This window comes from Oryx dammah, unplaced genomic scaffold, assembly GCF_014754425.2.
Source record: "Oryx dammah isolate SB20612 unplaced genomic scaffold, SCBI_Odam_1.1 HiC_scaffold_4, whole genome shotgun sequence".
Lineage (NCBI taxonomy): Eukaryota > Metazoa > Chordata > Mammalia > Artiodactyla > Bovidae > Oryx > Oryx dammah.
Window position 1 is genome coordinate 63,747,926 of NW_024070188.1, and position 26,949 is coordinate 63,774,874.

Below are 26,949 nucleotides of genomic sequence, written 5' to 3' on the forward strand. Positions count from 1 at the left end.
CGTTATCAAGTACTGTATTTTAATCTATTTTTATGTATAAAAACATCACAATTTCAGTTTGCCTAATCACTTTCTTTTCTAGATGAAGCGGAACATCAGTATGAAAGATCACCTGTTAGACATACAGAGACTCATCTGGGGGTGCCCTGTACGTATTCTAATGCACTTGCTACATGTCATGCTCAAAAAGGAGACATAGAGATTCTGATTCAGCTAACATCTGTTGAGAGCCTGTTGTGTGCCAGGTGCTGGCAAGCTCTCATATTCCACATCCTTGTTATCTGCAAGGATGCTAGATGAGAAGAGGCACAAGTGGCCTTGACCCCATCCCATTTCTCTGTAGTCTTAGCACCTTGCTTGGTACTACAGAGCTCATGACCCCCTTTGAGGAACAGGACCGTGTCTTTATTGTTTTCTGTCTCCCTGCACATAATAGCTGGCCCAGGATTCTGCCCACTGAGGACATCTGTAAAAATCCTAGAAGTCCTCTGTTGGTTATCTGTTACCTATGGAATATCATCTGACTCATTCTACTTTCCTTCTCACTGCCTTTCAGTTCAGTTCAGTCACTCAGTCGTGTCCAACTCTTTGAGATCCCATGAACCACAGCACGCCAGGCCTCCCTGTCCATCACCAGCTCCCAGAATCCACCCAAACCCATGTCCATCAAGTCGATGATGCCATCCAACCATCTCATCCTCTGTCGTCCCCTTCTCCTCCTGCCCCCAATCTTTCCCAGCATCAGGGTCTTTTCAAATGAGTCAGCTCTTCGCATCAGGTGGCCAAATTATTGGAGTTTCAGCTTCAACATCAGGCCCTCCAATGAACACCCAGGACTGATCTCCTTAAGGATGGACGGGTTCTATCTCCTTGCAGTCCAGGGGACTCTCAAGAGTCTTTTCCAACACCACAGTTCAAAAGCATCAATTCTTCGGGGCTCAGCCTTCTTTATAGTCCAACTCTCACATCCATACATGACCACTGGAAAAACCACAGCCTTGACGGACGTTTGTTGGCAAAGTAATGTCTCTGCTTTTTAATATGCTGTCTAGGTTGGTCATAACTTTCCTTCCAAGGAGTAAGCGTCTTTTAATTTCATGGCTGCAGTCACCATCTGCACTGATTTTGGGACCTAGAAAAATGAAGCCAGCCACTGTGTCCACTGTTTCCCCATCTATTTGCCATGAAGTGATGGGACCAGATGCCATGATCTTCGTTTTCTGAATGTGGAGCTTTAAGCCAACTTTTTCACTCTCCCCTTTCACTTTCATCAAGAAGCTCTTTAGTTCTTCTTTACTTTCTGCCATAAGGGTTGTGTCATCTACATATCTGAGGTTATTGATATTTCTCCTGGCAATCTTGATTCCAGCCTGTGCTTCCTCCAGCCCGGAATTTCTCATGATGTACTCTGCATAGAAGTTAAATAAGCAGTGTGACAATATACAGCCTTGACATACTCCTTTTCCTATTTGGAACCAGTCTGTTGTTCCATGTCCAGTTCTAACTGTTGCTTCCTGACCTGCATACAGGTTTCTCAAGAGGCAGGTCAGGTGGTTTGGTATTCTCGCATCTTTCAGAATTTTCCACAGTTGATTGTGATCCACACAGTCAAAGGCTTTGGCATAGTCAATAAAGCAGAAGTAGATGTTTTTCTGGAACTCTCTTGCTTTTTCCATGATCCAGCAGATGTTGGCAATTTGATCTCTGGTTCCTCTGCCTTTTCTAAAACCAGCTTGAACATCTGGAAGTTCATGGTTCACGTATCGCTGAAGCCTAGCTTGGAGAATTTTGAGCACTACTTTACTAGTGTGTGAGATGAGTGCAATTGTGTGGTAGTTTGAGCATTCTTTGGCATTGCCTTTCTTTGGGATTGGAATGAAAACTGACTTTTTCCAGTCCTGTGGCCACTGCTGAGTTTTCCAAATTTGCTGGCATATTGAGTGCAGCACTTTCACAGCATCATCTTTCAGGATTTGAAATAGCTCAACTGGGATTCCATCACCTCCACTAGCTTTGTTCGTAGTGATGCTTTCTAAGGCCCACTTGACTTCACATTCCAGGATATCTAGCTTAGGTGAGTGATCACACCATCGTGATTATCTGGGTTGTGAAGATCCTTTTTGTACAGTTCCTGTATTTTCTTGTCACCTCTTCTTAATATTTTCTGCTTCTGTTAGGTCCCTACCATTTCTGTCCTTTATTGAGCCCATCTTTGCATGAAATGTTCCCTTGGTATCTCTAATTTTCTTGAAGAGATCTCGAGTCTTTCCCATTCTATTGTTTTCCTCTCTTTCTTTGCACTGATCGCTGAGGAAAGCTTTATCATCTCTCCTTGCTATTCTTTGGATGATCAAACCACACAGACATACTCATAATTCTCTAATAATGTCAGCCTCTCCTTACACATTTGTGTTTTGCTCATGGTCTTCCCTCTCAGAAATTGCCTTCTTTTTCTGCTCCACTGGATAAACTCCTATTCGTACTTTAAACATCCAGTTCAAGTATCATCTGCCTTGAAAAGTTTCCTCCGACATCTCCAGGTGTGAGTTGCCCCTTCCTAGGTATTCTCAACATCCTGAACCTCCCTGTCACACTTTCTTACAGTCCTTTATCCACAAGATTGGGAGCTCCATCAGGTATGAACTAGTGTCTTCTAGTGTTCAGCATATGGCTGGAATTTAATATGTGAATTATATTGAATTAAAGTATCAATCGATTGTGGTTTTTTTTTTCGATTGTGTTTTTATTTGGCCAAATTGAGGAAGCAAAATGCAGTTTTTTGGCCTAATTTAGATCTGCACATTTTGAAAGGGGATTGACTGGATTACAGAAAATCGAAAAATCTTGGGACTCACAGAGTCCACAGAACTTTATCTGTGGATCACTATATGCCCCAAGTGATCATCTCCATGGCTAGGTCAGTAAAAGAGCCTGAAATCTTAATTTGTATTATTTCATTCACTTCCTTTTCTTGATAGATCCCTTCTGACTCACCCACATCCCCACTTTATTTTTGGTAGTAGGAAAGCATTTATAATAAAAAAAATAATTTCAATAGTTTTAAAAATTAGACAACTCCCTCTAGTTTTAAAAACAATGCTTTTTTCACAATTGAACTGAGTTCTACTCAACACATATCTTTGGGGATATTATTCAGTAGTGAGACATTTTATAAAATATATATATATATTTCTAATTCTTTTTATTTCATAGACTCTATCAGAAGCAAACAGATATCTGATTAGGGTTCAAGATGTGGCCCAACTTCACTGCTGTGATGAGGACATAAGTTTCTATTTAAGGTAAATATTCAACTATCCTATGGCTATGCTACTGCTGCTAAGTCACTTCAGTCGTGTCCGACGCTATGCGACCCCATAGACGGCAGTCCACCAGGCTCGTCCATCCCTGGGATTCTCCAGGCAAGAACACTGGAGTGGGTTGCCTATGGCTACGAGTATGTCTTAATTATCTTGTACCCAAAATCCAGTACAATGTCTGTCATATTGTAAATATACTATAAATCTTTGTGTTGATCTGAAAAGTTACACACACACCCCTCTGAGATGAGATAAGGTGTTTATCACCTTCCTCACATTTCAGGCAGCTACTTCATAGAATGGAAGAAACTAAACCGTCATTGCCTGGGCCACTAACTCAAGACATGGGATTTCCGGTTTGGTCACTTTCCTACTGAGAGGAGAGCTGATGTTAGATATCACATGGATGATGTGCTCAACTCTAAGAAAGAGAAGACCAGTTAATTATCTGCAGTTAGTTACTGAGGTCAGCACTCGAAAGGTCTCACCGTAGGACCACCATTGTATTGAGGTCTCACATGTCTAGTCTGCACAGTGCTCACAGTAGTGTAAAAACTATTGTGATGTGAAGGTGCTAACATTTCCTTTTCTCCTTTAGAACAAGGATGGGCAAACTTTTTCTGTAAAGGGTCAGATGGTAAGTATTCTAGGTCTTTCTTGCCAAATGATATCTGTGGCAACTACCTAACTTTGCTATTGTAGCACAAAAGCAGCTACATAAATACAATACATAATGATTAATATGATCTTCATAAACAATACATGTGTAGCTGTGTTCCAATAAAACTTTATTTACAAAAAGCAAGGAGTGGGGCCATCATTTTTAAATTCTTGCTTTAGAAAACTATTTGCCAATCTATGTTTTCAGTACTTATGGCAAAGATGGTAGCTCCACAAAGAGCAACCAAATGCAGAGGAATTAATTCCAATAAAAGAAATGAAAATCAGATTGCCTGTTATTTCAGTGAATATTTCACTGAATGTTTTCCAAAGGCCAGGACAGGATTTGGGGTGGAGAGGTTGGAATAAACCAGTCCCTTCACCTCGATTTAACCAGTCCCTTAAATGAAAATCAAATCACACAATTGTCACTTTTCTCACTGTCACCGTGTTTTTTTTTTCTCATTTTGTTGTTTTTGGTCAGGAACAATAGAAATGAGCTACAAGAGAAGGAAGCTAGATATCAAGTCAGCAATTCTAAACACGTCTGTGTAGTAGGACACATGCTAGGGATTATTCCAGTTTTTTATTATTAATTTTACCTTCACATATTCATTCTCAGACACTCTTCCTTTATCTTTCTTTATCTAAGTCCATGTTTCTGACTGACAGAATTTGCTCTGGGGAGAGTCATTTTAGAGCTCAGAAACCTGGAGGCATTTGTCCCTCTGTAGATATAACCCACATAGTTTTGGATTAAGCTTTTATGTACCTTGGAACTTTGACATTTTCACGTGTGACTTTAAACTTGCTGATTTTTAAAGCATTTTTGTTTACTTTTGTTCTCCTTCTAATGGGGTGTCGCCAAGTGCAAAAGTGGAGCCTCTAAGACCGGTGAACAGAGGCACGGCTTTAGATCACCAAACAGGGCCATCCACTGCTCAGACCCTGAGTCCTCTTGAGGACAAACATTACTAAACTACAGAGTATGTATATTGTTCACTTTACTTTTAGCTTACCCAAAGGGTAAGGAAGTCATTGACCAGGAAACGGCACTAGGGAAGAGAAATACGCAGACTCCTCAGGGATACAGGACTCTGGCTCTGAATTGACTTTTATCCTGGCAACTGCCAAAAGCCACTGTGATCCACTAGTCAGAATGTGGATGCTGAGGACAAGGTGATCAACAGTTTTGACTCGGGTCAGCTCACAGAGGCTTCCCTCATGACTCAGACAGTAAAGAATCTGCTTGCAATGCTGGAGACCCAGATTTAATCCCTGGGTTGGGAAGATTCCCTGGAGAATGGAATGGCTACCCACTCCAGTATTCCTGCCTGGAAAATCCCATGGACAGAAGAGCCTGGCAGGCTACAGTCCATGGCGTTGCAGTCGGACACGACTGAGTGACTAACACTTAGCTCACAGAACCAATGACGTACTGTTATCTATTCATGCCAAAGTTTATGCTCTGAAAATTACTTTTAAAGTTTTATGTATTTATGGAAGTTGGGTACTTTTGTTTCTTGGTCTGGCTAATGTATTAATAGTGATTAAATAATGACAAAACACTTCTAGAATGGTGTTAAGAATTTAAACTATGTTTGGTGGAGTCATTGAGTCTATTTGTGAAAAAGCAAAGAAATCCTGTCCAGGTTCAAGGAAAACATTCTACCCGTGGAGTTGGTTCTCCTGAATCTGAGCAGCAGCAGTTTTCTGAAAGTTGAGTAGCATCCAGAGTTTCCATTTCAGTTGTTCCATTATGTCAATATGAAAGGCAAAATTATTTGTTTTTACATATGTAGAAGAATAAAGGTTTTTTAAAAAGGGTTCTGGTGTTTTTTGTCTTTGGATGAAACTTGTTGAAGCTCTTGGTGAGTATAAATGGCTTTTGGAAAGCTTTTTCCTAGGTAAAATTCATTTCTATGTATTTTAAATAGCACTTTCATAATCAGATTAAAATAATAAAAACCTCTTTGTGCATTTATCTTTCCCTGCTCACGTCCTCAGGTTACAAGTGGCCTCAACTCCAAGTTCAATAAACGTGCCTACTCCTTCTCTCTGGGCCATCCACCCACCCAGCCCAATTGGGTCATGCCGTTAGAATTTGCCTTTATTTAACTTACTTTCAATGCTATCCCTTCCAAAGGGAAAAACCAAACATCTGTTTACCAAAGCAAACACCCCTTTCAAAGCTACATCTTCAAAGCACCCTGGTAGGCACATTCCCTGGCCATTCAGATAGAAAGGCAAAGTTTTATTACAGCTTTTAAACATTTTTCTCAAATGATATGATTCTTATCAGTAATAAGAGTACAAATATTGCCAAAGAAGGGTCACAAACATGGGTGGAATTCTTTTGCCTAATGTGGCCACTCAGCACATACAGCTCACCATATACCGATCTAAATGCACCCCCTTTCTTGCTTCCCCTTTCCCTCATCCCTACTTCTATTTGTTCCCTATTCTCAGAATAACGTATCAACTTAATCTGGATTATTTCTTGCAAACTGTCAGTAAATATGAAGATCCCACTCCTTCCAGCCTAAATCATAACCACAGATATGGGAAGGAAATGTTTGAAAAAGGAAGGTGGCTCCAGTGGTTGTTGGATGACCACTGCATTTCTCTCTCTCCACACACCTAACAGGACATGTACCCCCAACACTCTCCCAAGAGCTGAACCTGAAGCAAAGCACTCCTTAAAAATGTTTAAACCACTCCCTCTCCCAATCTAGTTTTTTGCTCACCTCATGGGCATAGGAGAAGGCAATGGCACCCCACTCCAGTACTCTTGCCTGGAAAATCCCATGGGCAGAGGAGCCTGGTGGGCTGCAGTCCATGGGGTCACACAGAGTCGGACACGACTGAGCGACTTCACTTTTACTTTTCACTTGCATGCACTGGAGAAGGAAATGGCAACCCACTCCAGTGTTCTTGCCTGGAGAATCCCAGGGACGGCGGAGCCTGGTGGGCTGCTGTCTATGGGGTCGCACAGAGTCGGACACGACTGAAGCGACTCAGCAGCAGCAGCAGCAGCAGCATGGGCACAGCTGTAATTAATACACGACTTAAGTGCCTCAATACTCTCAAGTGTGGTTGGCGAATCAGCATCGCCAGGGACCTGTTAGAAACACAGAATCTCAGGCTAGTCTGGCTCTACTGAATTTGCATTTCAACGAAAATCTCTGGGTAATTCAGATGCACAGTAAAGTTTGTACAAGTCAGAGCCATTATAATAAAGAGTGGATTCTAAATGTGAATTATAGTAGCTTTTATGGGAAACAACCTGTCAGTCTTTGGTTAAAAATATATATACCATTTGGTCAATCAATCCTACTCTTGGATTATCTGACAGAAATATCAGTGCATGTAAGGAGTCTGTTTATATGTAAGGAACTCGTTTTTTCAAACACTGCTCACAGTGGCAATAAAGAAAAAAACAAAGGAAACGAGGGAGGGAAGAAGGAAGAAAGAGACCTGAGCCTGCAAACAAAGAAATGCCCACTAAGTGAGGGAACAGTTAGAAAAATGATGGTCCACCCATGCTATTATTTGGTCATTAAAAAGAACTTGAAGTGATTTCTATTGCTGAGAAAAGCAAGAAAAGAGCCTGGAATAATACTTAAAACAAACTACCTGTAAATAGATGCATACATAGGTACATACGTGACTATTTGAATGGGTTAAAAAAAAAGGAAAGATTATATACTGTTTGGTAACTTGGGTAACATAAGTGGAGGGAGGATTGAGCCAAACAAAAAGTGAAAAAGAGCAGTACACAAAAACAACTGTCAGTATATGCTGATGTAACTGCATCACTTCTGTACGACTTTATCTGGCTCTAACTCAACAATTTAAAAATTAAATACAGATGATGAAGATAAAAACTAAGAGAATTCCTCGGAATAAACCAGTCAACTGAGTTGCTTGCTTAGAGTAACTTCCTGAGGGCTTCTTGATGCTTCTAGGAGAAAAACATTTTTGGGGGGCTATCCTCCAACAAAGTAATGAGCTTGCTGCACTTGGTCATTCCTGGTGCTGGACAGAGATTGGGGGCATGGGGTGAGGCTTTCCAAAGTTCCTCCCTAGTACATCATTTGATAACCCACACCACAGCACAGTGAAATCTGCTAAACACTGTGATCTGGCTCCATTAGTGGAAAACCACAGAGGATACTAGATGGAGGTTGGGGACCAAAAAACGCCTACCATTGACCATGGTAGCAACCTCAGTAGAATTGAAGAGCTACCTAAATCCAACTTTTCATCAATTTCTCTCCAACGAAAATTCTCTATTTCCTACTTAGTAAGTGCTTTTCTTTTCCCTGCTTTCTACTTAAGACACCACACACCTTACTGATTCTTCTGCTTCTCTCTAACCCAACCTGTTACCCTTATAGATGAAACTAAACTAAATGAAAACATTCCCCGCAGATTGTCTAAGTACATTAAACACAAAATACCAATACAGCTTTAACCTGACTTGTGTTGTAACACTGGGAAAATTCAGTGTTCATTTTTGTCTGCATCGATTGGATACTGTCCAATGGATAAGCTCAAATCATTCCACCAGGAACCCTGAGGCCCACCCACATGACTGGTCTGACGAGGGACTATTCACACCAGGAGAAAAATATACAGAGAACTTCAAAAAGTCAGTCCAAAGGTCTGAGGTGGGGAAAAACTCTGATGATGAGCTTATCAACACAAAGATGCTGAAGTGTGTAACAAAGCACGTATATATGCATATATAAAACTAAACTCTTTCTCTTTTTTAAACCAGGCTCTATGAACATACCTGCGATCTCAGTCTTTTCCTCTTCAATGATGCACTGCTCGTTTCTAGTCGGGGTACATCTCATACTCCATTTGAAAGGACTTCAAAATCAACCTACCAATTCATTGCATCAGTGGCACTTCATAGGTTAATCATAGAAGACATACCAGATTCCAAATGTATGTACTCTCTTCCTCCGAAGAGATCACACCTTTAAGAAGCTGTATTATATAAAACTCATTAGCTATTAAAATAGAAAAGCAGGAAGAGAACTGGAATTTGCATTTGCAAATAATTTCCCAAGTATTTTTAGGATCTCATTAATGTAAACTTTTCTCTACCTTTGAAATAGCAAAAGAAAGGAATGCTGGCATCGTCAGACACATTCCCTACACATTAGGAAAACAGCTTTCCAAAGTCACAAAGGGAGACATAACCCTGTATCATTGCCAGGGAAGCTGGAGTTCTTAACCATTATTTTAAGTGGTTAACCACTATTTTAACTTCTATTGCTTGTAGATCTTACAATTTTTATCTATTACTTTTCCATTATACTAGGACTAAATGATTATTGCAGATTTGACTGTATTCTTCTGTAAATTTGCATTTACGAGTTCTCTAAAGGATGTATTTGCAAATGATGTTTAGTAACAAAACATTTAACTCATAATAATCTTAAAAGAAATAATCATTGTTACAAAAAGAAATCCTACTTAAATCTACTGTACCTTTTAGTTTTTTTTTTTTTTTGCCAATGATTTAAAAGAGCTCAAAAAGGCAGTGGCAGAGGATGTACCTTTTAGTTTTTATCTTACACTCTACTTCCCAATCTTAATAAAGATTTGTATCTCTTTTCCTATATTTCTGTTAAGCCAGACAATCTGAATATAACACATTTTGTTCCAATATTTTTCACTGCACGTGAAGGTAGGACTTATGGGTAAAGCTAGAACCAAGATCTCAGAGAAGGAACTAATCTAAAAAAAGCTGCTTTCCATTAGCTCTGGCTTCATTTAAAATCTGAGAAAAATTGAACACTAAATGTGGGAATAAATATTTTCACCTATTGAGAAATAAATATTTTCAAACTCAGGTAAGAAGGGTTAGTTACCCATAATGTGCATGACATGTCTCCTTCCATCTCCCCTTAATCAGCTGTGCTCTATGTCAGAACATCATAATGTAAGCTAAAAGTGGGCATTCAGCTAAGTCGTCATTGGCTTCATTCTGTCCTGGTGCTCATACCAGGGTGGCCAAGGTCCAGCTCTAAGCATCTCTTATCTACAATAATTCTTGTAAAGACCTTTACCGGTTCCAGTTCCTTCTGAAATTAAAGAATATCATATCATCTATTACTTTAAAAATAATTGCTAATTATCATTAAACAATTATTAAGACAAGTATATTTTAGACTGTATTTGAATTATTCAGTAATTTAGGAAGTTATATTCTAAACTGGATTTGTGTTTGAAACTTTAATTTTCAAAAAGACTTCAAGATGACTTGATCAACTCTTGAATTCTAAAACATTTTTTCCTTTTGACTGTTACCTACACAAATTAATTTATGTACTTCCAATATTTTTACAGTTATCAAGAATGCATTTATTCTTCAAGGTCCAAAACATGAATGGATTTGTGCAACAGAAGTTGAGGATGATAAATTTCTATGGTTGTCTATACTCCAAAATGCCATCAAAAGTAGTATGGAAAAGTGAGTCTGGACTTCAAACACCAGGGGTGCCAATCTGCCCTGACAAAGACAGCATGTTGTTTTCTGTTCCAGAAGATCCAGTAAGCAGCAGAATAATGGTTCATCATGGATGATCGGTGGATGAACTAGGGGGATGCATAAAGTTCCTCCTACCTTTTAAACTTTATCATCTATGCTCAATTAGGTGAAATGGTTAAGAAAAATTTGAATATAAAAATTTGAACCACTTCTTTTGATAGTTGTTTTTCATGGACAGTATTATTTAATATGACTTACAAAACCTAAGACTGAATAAGGATATTGAGTATTTAAAGATTTGTTTTCTGATCTAATGAAAAATAAAGTCATAATGAAAAGTATTTCTTAAATGATCAGTCTAGAGAAATGTCTTAATCTGTTGGTGATTTATCAACATCTTTTAACATTTCCATGAATTAGTTATGGATTTTAAAAATACGTATAAGAAATCTAAACAGTACTTTACTAAAAAACTGGTCACATATATCCAAAATATGAACGTATTTCTACAGAGAGCATTAAAAACATACCACTATAAAGCACTAAAATTTTCTGTAATTCTTAAGTGTTCTTTTGTTACAAAATTAAATTCTTAGACCGTCCAAATTAAATGGTTTAAAAATTTGTTACACTGCTAAATTAGAAGGCTGTTTGGTAGAGGGTGAGGGGGTATGTTCTAAAAAACAAAAACAAAACTTGCCTGTAATGGAATTTAGCTGAGTAAAAACTGAAGAAATTAAGACAATTCTATTTAAAACAGAAAAAAAATAAAAACAGGTATTGAGTAGTTGTCTGGGCCCTTAAAGCTTTCATTTAATTATTTAATAAACTGAAGCTATCACCTGGTTAGCCACTTTGAAACTTTAGCTGATATATGCAGTAGTAATATTTTTACTCAGTTAATGGTAGATAACACTGTATTAATCTTGGAAGCTTTTGGCTGTCAGTTTCCTTTTTGCTTCAAATTCTCCTTTAAGGAAATGAAATCTACTAGTACAGTCTAGGATTGTGAAGTAGCCTATTTTAAACATTTTCTTTTTTCTACAACAAAAATACAAATTCCTTCTAATTCTTAAAAATTTAAATTCTTGTTAAAAAATGTACAAAAGTTAAAATGTTTTTAATTAGTATAAAATCACACTTCTGATTACGATAAAACCATGCATCTTAACGTCTGTCAGATAGAATAAAATAGAATAAAACATTAAAGGAATGTCAGCAATAAATGTAAATTCACAAATGTGATCAAAATGAAAATACCATATAATACAAAACAAATCCCAAGACACTACATTATCCTGAATAGGACATACTTTAGAAACTCTCTGTTAATAGGAAGTCTCTCTCTATAGCAAAAGAATGGAGTGGAAATGGTAACCCACTCTAGTATTCTTGCCTGGAGAGTCTCATGGACAGAGGGGCCTGACAGGCTACAGTCCATGGGGTCGCAAATGACTGGACATGACTGAGGGACTAAACAACAATAACATGGCAAAAGAATGAGTAACAAGAGAGCTAAAGGTAACTAGGAATCTTAAGGAATTTTCATTTATTATAATAGTGAATAATTAAGATCCCTCAGAAGTTCTAGAACATGTTACTTGAAAACACTTCTAGAGACTGATGAGCATAAGCTTATAATTGCAAGTTTAGTGCATAAATCGTGCAAAAAGTGACGTCTGCAACTGGACAGTACTTTTGTGGCTTGCGGCGTCAACACTTTCCCTTTGCTTCTAGCAGACAATTTAAAAACGCCTATCTTCAGTTATTTCCTAGTTTTTCAGGACTGCTGAGGAATTAAAATCTCACACACAACAAAGTTTAAGTCACAGGTGATACTGATCAAATATTCATAAGGAAAACATAAAATCTGCCCCCTAAGCTGATGTGAAAAAGCCTGAAAGTGCCATGAGACTCTTGAAGAATGTTGATTATAGCAGAGCTTATGGTTAAAGTATGCCTTATCCAATACAGTTCTTTCAAATTAAAAATCAAATAGGAAATGCATTTTAAAGATTTTTGGATTCTTTAAGTATTAAGCCTAAAAGACAAATTGACAGTTTATTTAGTTTTGTCTCCTTTTGAAAATATTTCTGAGTTTGTGCTTAAGGTGTTAAACGAGAAGCCCATTCTGTATATCCAAGCAGTGTGAGGCTTTGGCCACGTAAGTATAATGCACCAAAGTTATGGGATAACAAGGCGGGAGGGGGGCTGTGCCAACAAACATAATACACCCTCCAGAAAAAGTCATCCTGACCCTTTTATTGTTGAAATTAAAAAATAAGAGATACTTAAATACAATGGTGAACATATAGGGCAAAACAGAATCATAAAATTTAATGTTGAATTAAGCAGTGAGCTGAATGTCTGGGTCTCCAAATTGGCTTTGAACCCAAAACCGCTTAAAAATGGGTATGTTCACAGTTAACGGCAATTGGCTTATAGGTGAGAGAATGGTCGAAGCTGTTCCAGTTGAACTTCCAGGGAAATTCTCTCCTCAAGAACATCCTGAAAAAGATGGAAAGACAAGTTACGTCTCAACATATACAAAAATGAAGGCACATCTAACGGCAGCTCTGCATCAATAAAACAATTTACCTTCCTTAAGAAGATGAAGGGACAGCTGTTCCTTTTAGAAACATAGTTTCTTTATAGGTGCTTACATTCAAAAACAATCTTAATTAAAATCTTTTTTTTCTCATTACTTGAAATCAAGGTAATCGAATGTTTTTCCTTCATTATTAGAAAAGCCAGCATTTGCAGATGGTGGCTATTAATGCATGAATTTTGCACAAAGCCCACCCCTTGCAGTAACTGCAGATGAGCTGGTTAACAAAGATTATTTCCCTTGGTGATTACCTCTGGTCATAACAACTCCTGCACCTCATTTTGAGCTTCAGTTTCACAATGAATAAATGTATTTTATAATCAGAATTTCTAATGACTGTCGATTTGGGGCAGTCTTTTCAGACAGTCACCAACTTCTTATGCAGCCATATCCTTTTTTTTTCTCTATCACACTGACAGTATCATGTTTTAACCAGAATGACCTCCTCCTATTTGGTACCATACTTTCTCAGAGGATAATGAGAAAGTGATTTTTAAAAACAGCTTCTATATACATGTTTCTATGGTTTTTCGTAGTTCTTCAGAAAAACATGCATTAACAAAACTTTCACCTCAAGGTATGCTACTAGCAAGCTTGTCATTTAGTTTTACATTCTTCCTTTACAATGGACCAAATTCACAAGTCACAGAACAGCCATGAATACCTTTCTTTGATCAAAGAGTTATATAAGAATATTATTCCTTTAACATACACTTATCAAATGTCCAACATGTGTGAAGTTTTGAGGACAGAGACAAGATGGTTATAAATCTATCCAAGACAATCTCAGTTTATCTCTGATTTCCTGGCCTATATATTAACAAATCCTTTTCTCTTAAAAGTACTTTGGTTTGAACAATGTATTACATGGTCACTGTAAAACAGGAATGATTATGACTTAGCCTCAGTGAGTTCAGGTTAGTGGGACAGAGACACAAACGTGCCATAGATATGGACAAAGTGATAAATGCTAGAAAAGGAATATGAACAGAATATTACGGAACTCAACTAACTCTGTATTTGTTTTACATTTCCATGGACTCCTTCCTCATCTTTACGGTTTACAACCTTGCTACTCAAAGTGGAGTCAACTGTCCAGGAGCATCTCCTTCACCTGGAAGCTTATTAAAAATTGCAGAATTCTCAGGTCCCTCTCCATGCTGGACATGAATCAAAATTTTCATTTTAACATGTGACCCCTTCCTAAGTGTATACAATTAAGGTTTGAGAACCACTGGTTTATAAGACGTGAATGCCTAATAATGCTGATGAATCATACATGATTCTGCTTGTTAGTTTTTATGTATAGGGATTCAAAAAAAAATCATGGTTAGTAGTAAGCAAGAAAACAAACTCATCCTCTCAAGTACAGATGACAGAAGTACATGCTGGCCCTGAACATCATTTCTATTTAAGGTCTGTCTTTTCTGTTTTAGAGATGATCTAAATTGCCCCCATCCCTCTTCTTTAGACCTGTAATTTTCATAGAATCTGAGTTGTTTTGATAAAAGGATAAATTTACAATACTTGAATCATTGTAGAATTAGTGTGTAGACAGCCACATATATCATCCTGGAGGTAGCTGAGGTCACAATATTTCTACTCTTGGATTTCATTATGAAAGTTAATGAACATTTTCAGTTCAGTTCAGTAGCCCAGTCATGTCCGACTCTGCAACCCTATGGACTGCAGCACACCAGGCCTCCCTGTCAATAGCCAACTACCAGAGTTTACTCAAATTCATGTCCATTGAGTCGGTGATGCCATCCAACCATCTGGTCCTCTGTTTTCCCCTTCTCCTCCTGCCTTAAATCTTTCCCAGCATCAGGATCTTTTCAAATGAGTCAGTTCTTCGCATCAGGTGGCCAAAGTATTGGAGTTTCAGCTTTAGCATCAGTCCTTCCAATGAATATTCAGGACTGAACATTTTAGGAATATGCTTTACATACATGTAGGATAAGGCAATCATACAAGAAATTAGTACAGGAACTTTTTAATATTAAAAGATTCAAAGGCATATAAAACATTTTAGATCCACACTTCTGCTACTTGGAAAAGTTTCATACTAGCATAAGAACTGCTGGATCATCTCCAAGTCTAGTTCAACACTAAGAGGCTCTGAGTCCATGGAACTTTCCAAATAAAGATTCAGAAACTACATTACCTTTAACTGTTGCTGCAATTCACTATTCAATCTGGCCAAAACTGTGTTGGTTTCCTTATTGCGTCTAATTGATGCCTGAATAGCTTTCTTATCTTTCCCAACAGACCTGAGAGGATAAAGAGAGCAAAAAACTTGACCTTCATTCTGATTATTAAATTTGCTCCATTCTTCCCTGTGATCTATGGCTAATCCCAGAATGCTGAGGGAGCTTCTCTGCCCTGCTAGCATAACTCAACCTTGCATGATCAGTTTTAAAGCTCAACCAAAAACTACTAAGCTTCACAGGCTTAATTACTGTAGTTACTGATTTAGTGACTTTTCTGTAGAATCACCTGAGTTTAAGTCAGTGCAGAGCAGGTATAAGCAAACTTTTTCTATAAATGGTCCGAAAGCAAATATTTTAAGCTTTGCAGACCATACCACTTCTGCTGAATATTCTGTTCTTTTTTTTTTTTTTTAATCTTTTCTTTTTCTCTTTTTAAACAAAAATGTAAAAGCCCTTACAAAAACTGGCCATGGGTTGACTTTGGCCCATGAGCCCTAGCTTGCCAATTCTTGATTCTAGAACAACCATAGTTAAAACATCAGTGTTACTGTGCACTATAATTTTTAAAGTCTGCTTTAGGATTTGCAACTTGAGTTGAACTTAATAATAGAAGGTGGGGGGGAAGTGGGAAGAATATTCGACTTACTCATAAATGAGAAAACTCTCAAAGGGGAACAGTGGAGGACCTGTGCTCAACTACAGGACCAGTCTGACCATAATTCCTTTCTGCTTAATATTTTTAATTACCGTGTATTTTGTTTCTAGTAATTACACGTGTTTAGGAACAGCTTTGATTACCGAGGAATAGAAGGTTGTGATGCAAGAACGGCAGCTAGGACACCTGTCTTCTGTGTATGTTCATCAACTTCTGGCCTTAATTCATCTTCTGATTTTAATCTCCTTCGAACAGGTTTAGGTGGTGGAGCAAGAGGTGTTGTGCCTTTGCTCTGGGAGAAAAGAATTTCATGAATAATAAGCATTTCTTGAAGACATTTGTGGTTTGTTAGCACTTTGCATCATATGCTTTCTTTAAGCCTTTCATTCTCTAAAAATTATGGGTCACTTGTCCTACTTTAAAGCAATTTATATATCTGTGGCAACAGCTAACTTAAATTTCAATGGGAAAGAATGTTCCTAGTGACATCACAACTGTAAATGTACCTATTAGACAAAATTTTTTACAGGGTGACATAACAAGCTGAAGGCCCGAATTCTGTGACTCAAGGCTATACTATTCAGTTTTAACATAACACAGTCTATATATCTATCTGTTCAATAACTATAAAAGGGAGTCTCCAGAAATATGCATCTAGTATCACCATAGGGTTTTCTATTCAAATATCCTAAGATATATTATCTTAATGAATACTTTATAAAGTAGTAAAAAACCAGGCAATTCTTTAAAAACCCTTTCATTAAGATATACAATAACTCTTAAAAATGAGTGACAATTTTATTGGAGATCTGTCCTCAACAGAATCAAATGTAACAGTCTGGTATTTACTGTAACCTGATTTGACCTGTTAATAAATAAAAACAAGAGTCAACTGCCATCCCTTTGGTTAAATGCTATTTTTAATCTATTGCCATTTACTGACAAAATAAAATTTACTATTAAAAAAATTACAGAAGTACTAACAGTAAAAAAAAAGAAAAAAAAAAGTGTCCAGAAAGTAGCATTTAAATACTTTCAGAAACATTCACTGTTTTAATGACTATTGGAGATGTCTCAATGATAACAAAAAAAGTGACCAAAATTTTTTTCTCAAAAAGTGGCCTGTTATCTGCAATGTACTTTGAAATGCAAACAACAGATAAGAAGGACTGATATATATAGAGAGATGCAGGTATAAAGCAAGTATATTAACACAAGGAAAAACGTTACATTTTTCTATTTCTTTAATTCAATGTATTTATACGAAATGAAGAACATTCACTAAACATACTGATAGTCATTTCATTATATATGTAAGTCAAATAATTATGTTGTACACCTTAACTTATACCGTTATGTGTCAATTATATCTTAATAAAACTGGAAGAAAAATATAGTAAATATTAATGGTACAGTCAAGGTGTGGCTTTATTGTTGTACAATATAAAATTCTTTCAACTTTTCTGTATGTTTAAAATTTTTTGCAATAAATTTTTGGGAAAAAATTATTCCTAAGACAGCTAAAAAAATCTTTCCCTGTTATACTCAGAACTGAAATAACAGAAACTGAGTATGACCAAAAAAGTTCTAATTTATGTACTTCAAACAATGTAATAACCACACAAAATCTGAGAATCTCTGGCACACATCAATATAAATGACAGGCTATCATCTCTACCTCTGGGTGGACTGTGTTCTGAGACAAGCTATATGTATTACAGTTTAAGGCAGTGAAATGGGTTAGATGATCTCTAACTTTACCTGTAAGATTTTCAAATTATATCATATAATTTTTATATGTATAAAACAATTAATACTATAAAAGACTTTTGTATACCACATTGGCAGGAGCACTAGCAGCTGTCTTTTCTTCAATTTTACTATCTGTTTTGGCAACTCGAGAACTTGCGGGATCAGAAGCTTTTTCAACCTAGAGATGAGTATATTATTATTACAAATTATATATAAGTAACATACATATATGAATAAATATATAAGTAACAGATCAGAGAGCAAAATATTTAGAAAACATTCATTCTAACAGTAAGAAGCTCAGATGAAGATGAGAGGAGTTTGAGACTACCTTGTGAAATGATCATGCATCTGCCCCTTTAGGGCAGAGAGGGAAGAGAATACATCTCTGAGGGGATGGCAGACAATGTCTGGGAAGTTCTTTGGTTGGGGGAGGGTACATACAAGTACCCCCTGCACACCGCTACTCCCACCTCAGGCCCGCTCTGCCTTCCTGGAGGTACAGCCCATTTCCCTAGTAGCCCTAGGCCAGGCAGAAAGTTTGAAGAACTAGCTGGTAGAAAATTTTCCATGGACCAAATCTGTAAGAACTCTTTATGTAAATTATGCCAGTCAAAAGTCAGTTTTTTAAATCTATTAGAGAAGATCAGTATAAATTGGAATAATCAGAGCAAACTTCAGAATTCCCCTGTTCCCTCCAACTCCATATTTACACTTATGAGGACAGGGATCCCTGTCCCTCATAGAGAAGTTTTTGCTGCTAGAACCAAACAGTCCCCCAGAACACTGGCTGCAAAGATGAATTTCTGGAATCCTGTGGTCTGTAAGTCTGTCTAACTGATGTGACTTAATCCCATACAATTTTCACCAAATCACACAATCAAATGGTTAGCATTAAGATGCAACCCCATAAACTGACTTATTCTCATACAAACTGAGTGTAGCTATAGCAACCACAGCTTATTATACAGAAATCTTCGAATCACACAATCAGATGCTTAGCATTAAAATGCAACTCCCAGAACAGTGTTTTAGCCAAAACCAGATGGTTCCATCTTTTCATGTGACATCTACCCTTCACATAGATATTGATTCTTACTAAGCATTTTATGCAACCAGCAGGTGGTCTGAGGCCAGTAAGAAATTGAGAAGCTTTGATCTAGGGAATATAAACCCTCTAAAAGCAGCAACAGCAGGTATTTTACTCACTGATGTCCCTTCTATTATCTGCTCTTATAGGGGTTCCTCTGTTTAAAGACTGGCTTATGAGCACAATATTGGAAGATTCCCAGCAGAAAATTAGAGAAGCCCTTGAAAACTGACCGGCAAGACCTCTGGATGTTTCTCGGCTTCATCATCTTGTTCTTCATTTACATTTGATGCAGCAAATACTTCAAATTGGCTGAAATCTGCAAAATTTGGTTGTTCTGGTATCTGCTGAGGTGAGGTACTAGTGTGAGTTATTAGGCCATCGGCATCCACTGGGCGATGCACAACGGGACCAGGAGCCTACAGGAGGGTTTAGGATACAGGAAGGAACAAATCATTTTACTGATCTAGTGTCACAGAGTAGCCTTGTTTTTCTTTGAAAATTTATTATAAGGATACTCTGATTTATCAGCTGAAAATTCAGGAAGGTGAGCTACAGTAACATTTAGCTCTAAAAAACCTTGAGTGAAATGCCAAGACACTAAAAAATTAAGATAACAAATCTTCAAATAAAAAGATACTTTAACAAAATTCTTATTGCCAAGAATGTGCAAAGGAGAGAAGTTCAGGCCTTAATCTCTAATTCTCCCCTTGCATCTATTTCTTTCTTAATTAGGTTGCTGCATAATTGTTCATTATTTTAAAAAGCTGTTTTTAAAAATGTTTCATTATGTTTCTAAAAAGACTGTTATCTTTAAAGTGTGAAAACCAGTGCTCTAGCTGTTCTCCAGAACTCCAGTGCACTCTCCTTCAATTTGTCCTCCACTCTTTACAAGATGAATTCTTCTAAAGTCTCTATTCGAAAACTAAATTTATTGAGTATCTACTTTTGATCAAACAAATAACATCCATCCTTAACAAAGCTGATAATCTAGTGCAGGATACGAGAAAAGTAAACAAGGGATTAAAATACAGTGTGAGGAGTTTTGTGACAAAGGAAGCTAAAGGAATAAATCTGAAGTCTCTCCCCTGCTTACCCTTAAAAAATTCTCCATATCCTACAAGAAAAACTTCACCGTCTTAGTATGATATAGGAGGGGCTCTGTCAATTCCTCACCTCTTCAATTTTATTTCCCATCACTCTAGTTGTACTGAACTCAATAGCTCTTCCTTGAAGAATATGCCAGGCTTACCTTACCCTCTTGTGCCACTCCTTCTGGTTGTAATGCCTTTTCCTCAATAAATAGTATTTTATCTTTCAAGTCCCTGCTTAAGTCTAACTTCCTTCATTTTACTTGACTTTTTCAGTGTTATCCCTGATATTACTAGCTAGGACATCTATGCTAAAACATTTTATAAGTATGTCTACTATAGCATTTTTATTATAACTGTTTACAGGTCTGTTTTTCCCACTAGACTAGTTCTTGAGTCAACAGATAATTCACTGGGTTTTACACCTTAATGCAGTAAAAGTATTTTCGTTGGCCCTTTAGATAAAATAAATACTGGAATATTCAAATTTCAGTATCTTTGACAATTAGGAAACCATCTTTTTAACTACAAATAACCAATTTCATTATAAGATTCTAACTCAGAAAAATCAACCTAATTCATTCATGTAAAAATGTAGCTAGTCAGTCACATAAAACTAAGCTACAAACTAGAATCTATTTTGGAACATAATAGTTTCATGCAGATGAAACAACTATGACCTGTTAGTTGTGCAACACTTTATTCACTGATGCAGGAAGATACAGGGAGGTTACCCTGAGTCACTACTAGATCCAGGACATACATGACACCTCCTATCCCTCAATCCACTGATCCTTCTTCTAAACCCTCCTTTGCCGAGACACTATCATTTGATTCACTTCTAAGTTTCTTTCAAAAAACAACCCAAATCATTATTGGAATTCTTATCGTCTAAGAAAAGACCTAGCTTCTCCGAATTAAATATGCATAAAGAATGAGTTAGGCAATTACCGATTTTCAAAATAATTCTAGGATAGAATCAAAGACCTAACAGATAAACTGACCAAGGGGACTATAATAACCAATGCTTACTAATGAAGACCGAGGAGAATTACCTGTGAGGGCTGTGGTCTTGGAGGCACTGCAGGAGGTTGGGCAACAACTCCAGCCTGTTGCTGTCCTGTGTGAATACACAAGTCTTCTTTTTGTAAATATATATAATTACTTTGCTAGTAGAGCAGATAGGCTGAATGAATGTGATCAAATGATAAAGATTTCAAATGCCAATGTATTGTACTGGAAGCCAAGTCCATCTTGTCAACTGTCTGGATATGGTTGAGTCTCACAGCCTCTTCTCAGACCTCACTTCTCTTACTCTGCTGCACACAGCACTCGTCTTGCTCCTGCCTATTCCTGTAACACTGTATGTTCTTGGTTTTCTTCCCACCTTTCTGACTACTTTTAGCTATCAAATATGAAGACTTCCAAATTTCCTCTTTCCATTTAGCATTTTAGTCTATTATTTCTAGTAAATGATTCTCAAATAATATATCAATCTTGCTTAGCCCATAGGTCCAGCGACCTGTCGATTTTTCTCTTCTTTCTCATCATTCCGAACACATATTATCAAAAACAGAACACCATCACCCTCTATCCTAACTTTTCTATTTTGACCAACAGTAAGACCAGTCATATAAAAATTGAACCCTCTGAGTAAGTTATGACTCCTCTCTCTGCTCTATCATGTAATGTAAGACCTATTAGCTTTTCCTCCTTAATATCTCCACATAAAACTTTTCTTTTAAAAATCTCTTGTGGCTTCTCTCAGGTTCCCATCTTTATCATCTGAACTCACATTTTAGACAGTCATTAAGGAAAATAAATTCCCTTTCATCTGATACTTTTTCAATTTAAAATTTTTCTTCAGATAAATATCAAAAAATAAGAGAAAACAAAATACTGTGTATCTTTAATCAACTAAATATATTTAACAATTTAACATATTTAATTTGTATCACAGTTCTCTAACCCCTACCTGTTGTGACGGAAAAGGTCCGATTCATATCTAAAGATGATGATCTAGAATGAGAGGGCTGAGGCCTTGGAGGTGGAGGTGGTGGTGCAGTGTTTTCAGGCGATGTTCCTGAATGAGACCTGCAAAATTGGCCCCATTACAATTGGTCACGTTATTGATATTGCAGCTTTTCTTTTTAAGCAATCAAACTTAGCTAAGCAGCAAAGGATCTTATTGGTGTGACATTTTCTCCAGAGGGTACACAAGTATTACAATGAATAGAGTATTATTTACGATGTGCATTCAACAAGCAGTTACTTAATATAGCAAATAATCTTCTTTATAATTATTCATTTAACAAAATTTTAAAGAACTTTAAAAAAGTTATTAACATGAATTCAAGGTGACTACTAACTGAGTGTATTGTTTTCATATTTAGTTAAAGGTGATATTAGTCTGAAAAGCTGTTTTCAAAGAAGAGAAACTGTACTTTCAGATATGGTTAGCTTTCAACTTATTTAAATTTGGTAAGCTGAAGTACACTTTGGCTCAACTATGTGAGATGCCATCTCATCTTAAAATCACTCATTTTAGAGGTGATTCTACTCATGTTCACTCACCCTGGAGATCTGCTTTTAGCACCAAAGTCTTCTATATTCTGAAGAATCTCATGGACTAAGACAATCTAATCCTCACTTATAGGAATAAAAAGCAGACTAAAATCCCAAATGAGAACTCTAAGACATATGAAGAAGCAGCCTTCTGACTGTGTGAGCTCTTGGAGAGTCTACGTTACCACTCTCTCCATACATCCTCCAGGTGTGTGGCAAAACACTCTTATGATGTATGAAAAGCAGCAGAAAAAGATTCTTCTGTCCTGTGCAGTTTTGAGAGGATGGTGAAGCCCTGGGAGACAGACCCCTTGCCACCTCACCCTGTCTCGCATCATTTTTGTCTGTGCCTGAAATGTTAACATGTGATACAGGTCTTCAGGATGGGTAGGTAGCCCAACACTGGGCTGCATGTCCAGATGACATTTTAAAACACCAAAGTCTTTTGGTACTTGTCCCATAAGGCTCTAAAAGGAAATCTGTACATTTCATACTTAAAGAGACTCTCACTGCTCAGCTACAAAAAAGAACTGTATTAAACCAACTGCCAAGAAGTTATCAGTTTATTTTAAACCTTCCACAGAACACCAAGAAGACAACGATTCCTTTTGCTTTGCTTTGCAAAGAGTAAAAATCATTTCCCTTTTACATAAATCAATAGGTAACCTGACAGCCTACAAAGAAGTGAAGAACTGAGAAAAATAATTTATGCATGCATGCATGCTGAGTCACTTAGACTCTGTGTGACCCTGTGGACTGCAGCCCACCAGGCTCCACTGTCCACGGGATTCCTCAGGCAAGAATACTGGATGGGTTGCCATTTCCTTCTCCAAAAATAATTTATACTTGGTTTCAAATAATTTTCAATATTAAAATGTAACAAAATACTTTAATTATGCTTTTTAAATTAACAGAAACACTAACCTTTGACGAGTTACGTTGTTTCCAATCTGTTCTGGATCCGAAGTAAAAGAGTCTGAACTACTGTACCCATCTGCTGATAAATGGGATATATCCTATTTAATAATAATCATTTCTTTACTTTTTATTCTATATGCCCTAAAAAGGTAACTGAATTATTGTTTCAAACCAGGGATATTCAAAGATTAGCCAACAGGTTAATGTTTCAGCATTGTATTACTAACCATAAAAGATTAGATATAAATCAAATAAATGGTGTACTTATACAACAAAATACTATGCAGAGAGAGCAATTACAATCTAAAAAAGTTACTGTTTGATAATAGAGAAATATTCAAAATCAGTTACATCGAAGCAGGGCAGGAAATAGTACATATATCACAACTTCATTTTATATAAAAATATAACATGCTCAAAGTAAAGATTAAGGTTGACAATGGATGTTAATTATGGTCATTTGTGGAACAGTGAGATTATAACTTATATTTTCTTATTTTTATTACATTTCTACAAGTGTGAATAGTTTTTATAATGAAAACAATTCATTTTAAAGGATAAATTAGAAGCATTTTAAGTTAAAAAGCAAACTTAAAAATTATTTATGCAAATTTTTAAAAAGTTGATAAAGGAATAAACTGTGCTTAGACAATGATAAAACTTATGAAATTAGCCAGAGGGTACCAATTTTTCACCTGAGGACATATTTTCAATTTCCTCAAAATCTTATAAAGGAGCAGAGAATCCCAGAATCAGACTAACAGCTATGAAGCAATAAAGAAGTTTTAAAACAGAAACTCTAGGGATAATCTGAAGAAATACTACGAAATACCTTTCAAGAGTTATAAATTGAAGGGACTGGTTTAGTTTAGTTTCATTTCAAAGTGTATCCTGCTTCTTTTTCCTGTCAAATCACTGAGAAGTTTAATAATTGGTACAGGAATGATGCTAAAATTAACACATTCCCATTTGGACTTTGTTAACAGGCATCTCAGACCAAAAACGGCCAAAACTGAATTCCTACCCTTTCTCCCACCAATCTTCTACTATAATAGAGTTCTTCAATTTACAGTGGCTCTGGCTAACATCCCTTGAATCACCCTGATTCCCCTGCCCCCACCCCCTACATCCTGTATCACCAAGGTAACAAATCCTGTGGTCTTTTCCCACAAAATCTAGCCAGAATCTGACCACTTCTAACACTTCTACTGCTACCACCCTAGGCCAAGACATAATCTTCTCTTGCCTGTATTATTATAACCATTTCCTAAAACCGTCTTTCCCTGTTTGAATTCTTGCCTTCTTCTGGTCTATTACCAATATAGCAGCCAGAATGATCTTGTTAAAAAAGGAAGGTCAGGTTATATCACTTCTCCATTCAGAAACCTAAATGGCGTTTCATCTTTCTCGGTAGAAGTCAGTCTTACACTGCTTCCCGGTTACTATTCTCCTACATGCTAGTTCTAGTTCAGGTGTTTGCTGGCTGTTTCCAGTAGATATAAAGAAGGCATCTTCCCTAAACCAGGGCTCCATACTGGCTATTCCTTTGGCCTAAAATGTCCTTCCTTAAGATACTCACACAGTTAAATTCATCTCCTTCAAGTTTTAACTCAAATGCCACTTTTTGGTAAGGCTTTCTTTGATCACCTTAAACTGTCACTCCCTCTCCCCTTTCACAACTTAAATTTTTATCCAGGGTGTTGACTATATCCTAAGATACAGTTATTTTTATTTCCTTTTTCTCTTGTCTCCCCTATAAAATGCAAACTTCATAAGGGCAAAGAAATTTTTGTTTTGTTTACTGCTCAATACTCAGTATCTAGAACAGAGTCTGACACATATTAATAGTATTCCATTAACAATGACTGAATGAACATGTACACAATCTCCTGTGAGAGGAAGAAAGGAGTGGGCAAGAGCTAGCTGAGAGGAATGGCCAACAGGAGGCCTGCCTTGAAGCAGGTGCAGTGACAACAGGCATCCATTTATTAATACAGAGGGTTGCTGCTGCTGCTGCTGCTAAGTCGCTTCAGTCCTGTCCGACTCTGTGCGACCCCAGAGACGGCAGCCCACCAGGCTCCCCCGTCCCTGGGATTCTCCAAGCAAGAACACTGGAGTGGGTTGCCATTTCCTTCTCCAATGCATGACAGTGAAAAGTGAAAGTGCAGTCACTCAGTCGTGTCCAACTCCTAGCGACCCCATGGACTGCAGCCCACTAGGCTCCTTCGTCCATGGGGTTTTCCAGGCAAGAGTACTGGAGTGGGGTGCCATTGCCTTCTCTGAATACAGAGGGTAGGGGTCTTTAAAAGGATTGACTATTCTCTGCATTATCCAGTGACGATAATACTAAATGGTTATATACTCAAACTATTTGGGTTCTAAATGTAGACTAAGGATAAGATGGCAGAGGAGCACGTGGAAGTGGAGTACACCTCTCTTCACAGATGCATCAGGAACACTTCTTCAGGTGCAGAAGATCTTGCAGAGCACCAGCTTAGAGCCAGCGGGAGTCCCTGACCACCGGAAAGGAATATACAGATCCACACAAAACTGGGCAGGACAAAGGAGGGAAGGGAAGAAGAGGAGGAGAGTCAGCACAACTGAACCTGTCCCCCGCAGGTGGGCAAGTGGAAGAAGGGGTGATATCCCTGTATCAGGGCAATCAGCTGGGACAAAGGGGAAGCATCAGAGACTGTTGGAGAGTGAAGGACCTGATTTGTGACAGTCTGAATGGAGTGAGAACCACACAGACAATCTGTGCCGTGGCCCTACATAGCCCAGGCAGGGACACAGCCCACCAGAACGCAGAGCAGCTGGGAGCTGGAGTGTAACCGCAATCCCAGGGCAAGGACTGCTGTTGACTTTGGGCAAACAGCCGGGAGGGATGGGAGAGAGGAGACTGCTGTAGGGAATGCCTTTGGAATAAAGTTAGGCAGTCATGGAAGCAGGGTGCTACTGCTGAGTCACATTCAAGGAGTGGCGCCATCACTTCTCCCCCTACATGCTGGCATGTGCAGCTGAGTAACAGAGGAATACCCCAGAGAAGGCGGCCATTTGAGTGCCTGACATGCCAAGCAACAGAGAAGGACCCTCATCAGACCCTCTGAATGCCAGCTGCCAGAAGCTAGAAAGAGATTCTAACAGCACCACATCTCCTGTGCCCAAGACTGCCGGCTTCCCAGCATACCTGGCACCATCAGAGTCCCTGCGACCTAAGCACCCCACCTGCACACAGGTCCTCCCTGGGGCAGACCCAAGTCCTAGAGGCAGCCTCAGGAACTAATTCCTGTAAATGACCCACAAGCAGAGGTGGGGGTAAAACCACAACTGAGTTCCAGGGGCAGAGTGGACAAGGAAGACGGTTGAAAACCTTTTCACCAACTATACTAGCTAGAGATTATATCCACATGATCAAGTAGGCAGACTCTGTGTCTATGGAATGCATAGAAGGGCGAGTATATCCACAAAACAAAATCCCCTAGCTCTGACAGCTGTGGACGCTGGAGCCAAGAACCTACAAGAGGAGAATTAGATTAGAGTCTGTGCTGTCCCCACAGCTGGTCTAGAGACTA

General features: G+C 37.9%; 2 protein-coding genes across 11 annotated transcripts in view; one reads left to right on the plus strand and one right to left on the minus strand.

Annotated features, from left to right (window-relative positions):
• ECT2L (epithelial cell transforming 2 like) overlaps window positions 1–11,030 on the plus strand; it is a 78,400-nt gene extending 67,370 nt beyond the window's left edge. For all 4 annotated transcript variants that reach the window (XR_005720823.1, XM_040238773.1, XM_040238774.1 and 1 more), the window contains 4 exons: window positions 83–148; window positions 3,214–3,302; window positions 8,764–8,936; window positions 10,347–11,030. Coding sequence is in view for 3 of the 4 variants with exons in the window: in XM_040238773.1 (XP_040094707.1) it covers window positions 83–148; window positions 3,214–3,302; window positions 8,764–8,936; window positions 10,347–10,474 (456 nt within the window). In the remaining variant the exon portion in view is untranslated. The remainder of the gene's footprint in view (window positions 1–82; window positions 149–3,213; window positions 3,303–8,763; window positions 8,937–10,346) is intronic.
• Window positions 11,031–12,724: 1,694 nt separating this feature from the next.
• REPS1 (RALBP1 associated Eps domain containing 1) overlaps window positions 12,725–26,949 on the minus strand; it is a 93,304-nt gene continuing 79,079 nt past the window's right edge. For 3 of the 7 annotated variants that reach the window (XM_040238778.1, XM_040238783.1, XM_040238781.1), the window contains 8 exons: window positions 23,384–23,453; window positions 21,870–21,988; window positions 20,950–21,014; window positions 19,037–19,222; window positions 17,799–17,891; window positions 16,105–16,253; window positions 15,261–15,366; window positions 12,725–12,996 (listed from right to left, as the gene is read on the minus strand). In XM_040238778.1, the coding sequence (XP_040094712.1) occupies window positions 12,928–12,996; window positions 15,261–15,366; window positions 16,105–16,253; window positions 17,799–17,891; window positions 19,037–19,222; window positions 20,950–21,014; window positions 21,870–21,988; window positions 23,384–23,453 (857 nt within the window). In that variant the 3' untranslated portion in view covers window positions 12,725–12,927. Of the gene's footprint in view, window positions 12,997–15,260; window positions 15,367–16,104; window positions 16,254–17,798; window positions 17,892–19,036; window positions 19,223–20,949; window positions 21,015–21,869; window positions 21,989–23,383; window positions 23,457–26,949 lie in introns of all 7 variants that reach the window. The other 4 variants (XM_040238779.1, XM_040238777.1, XM_040238780.1 and 1 more) reach the window with 2 other exon arrangements.